Consider the following 6,723-nt stretch of genomic DNA (forward strand, 5'->3'; position numbering starts at 1 on the left):
CCAATTTTAGTGTGCTGTTATCTATAAAGAAAATCTGTATTTTTGTATGAAAATTAATGATAAGATCCACGATGAGTTGGTGATATCGAAATGGACGGTGGATGATCGACCTGGCCCATACTGTTTCCGCTTGGACAGCCACCGTCACGTTCCTTCGCGCTTGCCTTCCCGTTTTCAGCTTTGGCCACCCACCGTCCACCCACCACCGCACCACACTGCTTCTTGCCCTCTCCATCTACAAAAACCCTCGATCCACCCACGGCCAGCCAGCCAGCCGCCGCAAAGCCACATAGATTCCCAAGCCCGAAACCTAGAGATCTGTTTAGTCGGCGGAGGCGAAGTGTCGGGTCAGGGGCTCAGGGCGGCATGTCGGGCGGCAGAAGGGGAGCAGGGGAGGAGCTGCCGGAGGAGGAGGTGGTGCCAGTGGAGGACGCCGTGAAGATGCTCGTGGAGCACCTCGTCAATCTCGCTCTTCCGCGTGGGGCGGTCTTCGGCGCCACCCAGGGCGGGCGCTACGTGGCGCCGGACAAGCAACGCGCCGTCGCGCAGCAGGTGAGCGGTTCGCTCTCTCTCTCTCTCTCTCTGGTCGTTCGTGCGCGGGCGCGGGGTCGGGGTGGTGGTAGAATTTCCTTGCAGTTTTGGCCGAGGCTTGCGCTGGTAGGGAAGGGATGGAAGCTGACCCGTACTACGTTGGTGCGGTGACGGCAGGCCGGTGGCCGAGCTGCTGAAAGCTGACCCGTACTACGGCTGGTGCGGTGACGGCAGGCCGGTGGCCGAGCTGCTAAAAGAAAGGCGCTGACGGCTGCAAATTCTCGTTACCGTCGCCCTGGCCGTCGTTGTTGTCGTCGTCGCCTTCGAGAGCTGCAATAAAGGTGTGGTGACAACTGCAAAACTCTCTTGTTCCCGTTGCCGTCGCGTTCGGGCCGCCGGTGATGCGTATGTGATGCCTTCAGGGAAAAGACATGCATGCGTGTAGTGGTGAAGATACAACTTTCTTTTGCGGTAGATCCTGCGGCCGACTACTTTGGCTCAATTTTTTCCCACGCGTGCGAGCACACAATACAATCAGTTTTGTCCCATACCGCTTAGCGAGTAAGACCTGAATCTACTTAGAGCATGGCTAATAGAATCGCCCGCTGCTGGCTGTAAAAGACGTCTCGTGTAATAAGGCTGGCTCTATGTGAGATTGTGAGCTGCTGGCTGACTAGAATAAGTTGATTGAATGGTGAGGTGAGGCACAGGGAATCGGGAGCAGCGGCACTAGCGCTGGCTTCAGGGCTGCATGCGGGCTGAACTTCCTCGCGTCTTGTGCTACAGCCGAGCGCTTCGTCAAGCGCTCGCTCCCTTCTCTCTCCTGCCTTTACTCCCCTTCAGATCAGAATTTTGCTGAGGTGGAATGACTTGTAGTCGGCTAAGTGGGACTATTATACTTGCTGTTATAAGGAGGAGGCCCTTATACTTGTCAAGAAGGTCAGATACACTAATAGGTTAGGATTAGGATTTAATTCAATTTGATTGGCCAGTTCTCAACGGCTCCAACGAGCCAGGGCGTACGATTAGAGGATTTGCACGCTCGCTTAGTTTAGCCACCATGTGTATATATAGGCTGTTGCACTTTTCTTTCATTTTTGTTTTCCCATGCACCCTATATTATTGTGAGTAACATAGATGTAGGGCATTTGAATAAATTGTTTGTTGTATTAGGCACCACGTGGTGATGATGTAATGAAGGATGCTGCTTTGGAACGCCAAATCATGGAAGGTTGTGATTGCAAGACAGCTTGTTTTCCCTATTATTGGTTATTGGTCCTCCAACTTTTTAACCTATGTGTTCTTAATCTCATTGAAGGTGGCGTCGCTGAGAATAGCAATGATCAGATTCGTGATTCCATGCTAGAGATTCAGAAAATACGGGATTCTATTGTATGTTATATGTCTTCTCTTTTGTTTCATGAAAAAAAACGATGCTTATTTTTCTTATATTTTGTTTTAGTTGAGAATCTGATGTGAATTCATCCCCTCTTTGTTTCAGCTTCGTAAGGAATTCATACTTCAAGACGGAAGTGCTCAATGTGATATGGACATTCAGAAAATTAAGACTGGTATTCTACCATTTTACACATCTAAACATCGTTAGATTGATAATCACTTGTAGAATTGTCACTGTTTTGTGGCAAACATTGTGGCATGTTTTGCTGTGAGCCATACATTTCCCCAAGTTCTGTGTTAAACTACCGTGTACCTCACTTTAAATTGTGGACAAATCGTCCATTAGAAATATGGCAAATTTTGGCAAGAATTTATTTTTATATGAGTTCCACATTTCCATTACTCATCATGTTTAAACCTTATGCAGAAGAGAAGATGACAACAGAAGTGTTGTCAATAATGGAGAAATATAATGAACCTAACTCAAATATAATGAAAGTTGCCAATCTAACTTTCTCTGGCGATGATGGCAAAACCAAGAGCACTAAGAGGATGGGATTGAACTTGAAGGAGGCACTCGCCCAACGCGATAAATGCATGGTAAGAAACCTCGCGCTCAACTGATGCATTAAATTCTAAAATGCCATATGTACTTTTGACACTTGTCAATGCAGGAGCTTGGTGAGATCTGTTGTGGTTGCGATTGGATGACCCCTAGATACACAGTAGTACTGTCACCAGCAAATGGTATGTGTAAATACATTTACTCTTATCTCTTTAATTTCCCAAATGGACAAGCATTGGGTTCTTGGACCTTATACGCACAGTAATAAAGAATTTCATATAAATGGGTCTCGCGCCACGTACTTTTCGATTAGCATTTATTGAATCCAATCCCTATAGTGTGTCGTTAGTATCATGCATTGAAATGTTACCATATATGGTGTACTAAGCTTGGCATGCATGGGAAAAGAGTTTTTCAAGTGGTCAGATCTATAAACGCGCGTTGGGTTTATTCAAGTGTTAGGTTTATTCAGCACGTCACGGTTTGGTCCATGGTTACCAAAGACATCTATCGCGTCATTGTAGGATCTATCAGAGATCACCTCTACTCACTTCATTGCATTCCATTTGTCAAGAACTGAATAGGTGTTCGCCTAGCAATAACCAGGAACTGCTCTTTGATTTAGTGCCATCTTCTCTCATCCGTAGCTCTCAGACATTGTTTTCCAAGCACTTATTCACCAGTCACTCTCCTATCTTTTTAGGAATGCACGTTGGCGAAGTACGTTTGAAATGCCCTGATTTTGAGATGAGCATCACTGGCGATCCTCGTCGGACCCCATATGATGGTAGGTGCTCTGCAGCTGCCAATATGATACTGGAGCTTGGCAAGAAGGTGCAGGAAAAAGAACAACATGATAACTGATGCAAAGTTGCTAGCTGGAACTAGTAGGAGCTGGGGTCAATATTAGTAAAGGGTGAAATAAAGCAACTTAGATGTTTGTTGTTCTGATGTATGAATGGTATAATGATTTGTGTTGTATGAGTTTGTACTGTATTGCATTGTGCATGTGCGTGCTAACCATGTGCTCAAACCGATTACTTTTACCATTATTTTATTTGAGTTTTCCTTTGTTTTGGGGACCTGTTCAAACTTGCTTTTGGGTGGAATTTCACGTGTGTGCATACACAGTGGGTTACATTTTCCCAAAATTATAGCACCTTTTTGGAAGGTTGCTTATTATTTCTAATTTAGCAATTGTATTCCTGTGTATCTTGCTAGGTTTTGCGAGTGAGGCATTTTGGAGTTTGAATTATAAAAATATCAAAAACCATAGCTCAAAGTCTAAAAAAAATCATACGTTTTATACATATGTTCATATGGATGTATTCTACAAGTGTATGATGTTCCACGATGACACGCTGATATCTGAGCTACACAAGAATGCAAAATTTGTGAATTTCTAATAATGAACAATGGATGTACTGTTCACCATTATCAAAGTTACGATATTTTTTGTAGTTCACATGTTAACATATATCAACATTAAACATTAAATACATGTAGTATAACTCCATATAAACAGGTGGAGTTATTTTAAAAAAATGAAAGTTCAAAGTGTGACTTTTGATTTATTTTTTCAAAAGAAAAATAAGCTCAGTACACCAATATTTGTTATATCTGTCCAAATATGTTATTCTCACCACCCGTGGGAGCTCTCTAAAAGTTGGGCCAGAAAATTTCCTATTGTTCCTTTAATAAAGTTTACCTATATTACTATATTAGTGGTGAAATGACTGAATGATGATAATCATATAAGTATGTGAATTGTTCTAGTAAAATATAAGTATGTGAATTATTAATTGTCATGCATTACATAAGTTATAGGTTCAGCAATCAAAATAAAACATGGTTCAACAATTCAACACAAGCTAAAATAAAATTCAACAATTCGTAAGTAGGTGATACACAAATGAATCTATCGACTCTCTTGTTGCGCTCCTTTTTGTTGTCAAATCACTTCTTAATTTCTCATCCAAGAGGCTAGTTTCCCGCAACAAGACCTCGACTCCTCCATGTCACTCGAAAGCCTCAACTTCTCTTTCTCGAGCTCATTTGGTTCCAATGCCTTAGCCTTTTCAAGCTCCCATTTTGCCCACTTCTCTTGCTTCTCTATGTCTGTCTTCTCCCTCTGAATGTTCAACGTCTTGTGCACCCTCTCTTGGTCAAACAACATGCTCTCCATTTGCACATCCAAGAAAAGCTTGTTCCTCTCCTCCTTCTGCCCCCCTTGGTGGAAATAATCTGTGTCCATGTGGCAGACATTTTGCTTGTCGCATTGTCATGCACGACCCTCTACTTATCCTACTTCTTTCCCATCACCCGACATTTCCTATTTGTCATGGTCCCATCTCCGGCCGCCCCTCCACTTGGCATACCATTGACATCCAATCCAATAGACTGATGCACTATTGGGAAAGGGCTTATAGGTGAACCCAAATGAGTGACGGGCGAGGTGGGGCACCCTCCACAGCTATTTTTATAAAAGAGCAGTGGTGTGTAGCCGGTCGTACCCGTCATAGTTACGGGCTATCCAGTGCCGGGCGCTAGTAAGCACCCTCCACAGGTGATGAAGCTATGTACCTAGGATAGGGGCATGGACCTGTCCAAAGAGCCCTACCCAAGGACGTCCCTAGAAGAAGTCACCTTTCAATCGACTTGAAGGTATCCCACTCAACGGGTTCAAGACACTCGACCAAGAAGCTATCACTCGACCATGAAGACAACCACTCGACTGCCAGGAGACCTAAAGTCCCTCCGCAGGCAAACGGTCGGCTATTAAGTAGTCTTTATGGTTATTATAGCACTTTATTAGGGGCGTTACCAGTAACGCCCAACCTTAAATGTACCTTAAACCCTGCATCACTGAGGGCAGGAGAGGGCCGGCGAACTCTATATAAGCCACCCCCTCCTCAGTATGGAGGGTTCGCACCCCTGTTATTCATACACACGTAATCCAATCGACCGCCTCTGGGCACCGAGACGTAGGGTTGTTACTTCCTCCGAGAAGGGCCTGAACTCGTAATCCTCGTGTGTTTACAACTTCCCAATAGCTGAGATCTAGCCTCTCCATACACACCCCCCTACATCACTGTCAGAGTTAGAACCACGACAGTTGGCGCCCACCGTGGGGCCGGAATCTTAGCGCCTGATTGGAGAAGTTGCGATTTTTCCGATCCCTTTGATCATGGTTTCGTGCGGAGTTTTGGTGGAGGGCCGCGAGATCCGCGTCGGCGCGCTCACGTTCATCGCCGACAACTCCGCCTGGCTTTAGGAGGCACCACTCGACATCGACGCGCTCCCCGTCCGTGGTGCGACGCACTTCCGCGCATGCGTTCGCGGCATCCTCCTGCGGCAGTCGTCGACCCAGTATCGGTCGGCCCCCGTGTCGTCTCCCCGCTCTGTCTCCCACCGGTGCAAACGCTCCGGTCAGTCGAGACTTCAGAGGTGGGTGAGGCATGCCGTGGCTCGCCAGTCGGCCGCCCCACAAGTCGCGGCAATCGAGCCCGACGAATCCCTCTGCGGCATGTTCGACCTGTCGACTGGCTCCACGGAGACCGCATCCGAGTGCGGCAGCAACGACCCAGCAGCTGAGGTTCTGGCGGTCGATGGAACGCACAGTCCTCCCGGTTTCCCTCGTGCTGATGGAGGCGCGGGTGGGGGCGACCCGTCGCATCCCCACGATGAGTATCTCCCCGAACCTCTCACGTCATTACAGCGAGAGGAGCTTCGCCCTCGGAACATGGACGCACTCCACACTCCTATCGTCGGAGAGACCCCCGAGGCCCGGGCCTTGGAGGACGCGCGCCTGGCTAACTTGGCCGAGCGCACTCGACTGGAGAATCTCCAGCAAGCACTCGACGAGCAAGCGCGTCAGCGGGCTCCCAAGTCCAGTCGACGTCAGCTCTTCCCGCCGACGCAGGTATACCGAACCCCAGTTCAGAATTTGGCCGCCGCGGCCCGTATAGCAGAATCGATTCAGCCCTCCCAGTCGGAAGCTGGCAGGGGCTTGTTGCAGATCAGAGCGTTACTCCGGGCGATGGGAAACCAGAATTTCGCTGTTTCTCAGTCGCGGAATAGGATCCACAGTCGATCCATTGCAACAGATACAGTCGAGTCAGCTCACAGCCCGAGATCGCCCCCGAGGCGTGAGGGACGTGGTGACCGGCATGATCAGTACAGAAGGAATGAGCGGTATGATCACCGATCCGACCGTGATGATCGACGTC

General features: G+C 47.5%; 1 protein-coding gene across 1 annotated transcript; it reads left to right on the plus strand.

The window, feature by feature from the left end:
• The first annotated feature begins 219 nt into the window (after window positions 1-219).
• LOC147972207 (uncharacterized) lies at window positions 220-3,430 on the plus strand. Its single transcript, XM_087522990.1, has 7 exons — window positions 220-552; window positions 1,705-1,762; window positions 1,850-1,923; window positions 2,033-2,102; window positions 2,357-2,529; window positions 2,604-2,676; window positions 3,198-3,430. Exons 1-7 carry the CDS (start codon window positions 367-369, stop codon window positions 3,356-3,358), a joined length of 795 nt encoding a protein of 264 aa, XP_087379116.1. The 5' UTR covers window positions 220-366; the 3' UTR covers window positions 3,359-3,430.
• The last annotated feature ends 3,293 nt before the right edge of the window (window positions 3,431-6,723 follow it).

The sequence above is a fragment of the Triticum urartu genome, chromosome 5A, assembly GCF_056163025.1.
Source record: "Triticum urartu cultivar PI428250 chromosome 5A, HENAU_Tu73, whole genome shotgun sequence".
Lineage (NCBI taxonomy): Eukaryota > Viridiplantae > Streptophyta > Magnoliopsida > Poales > Poaceae > Triticum > Triticum urartu.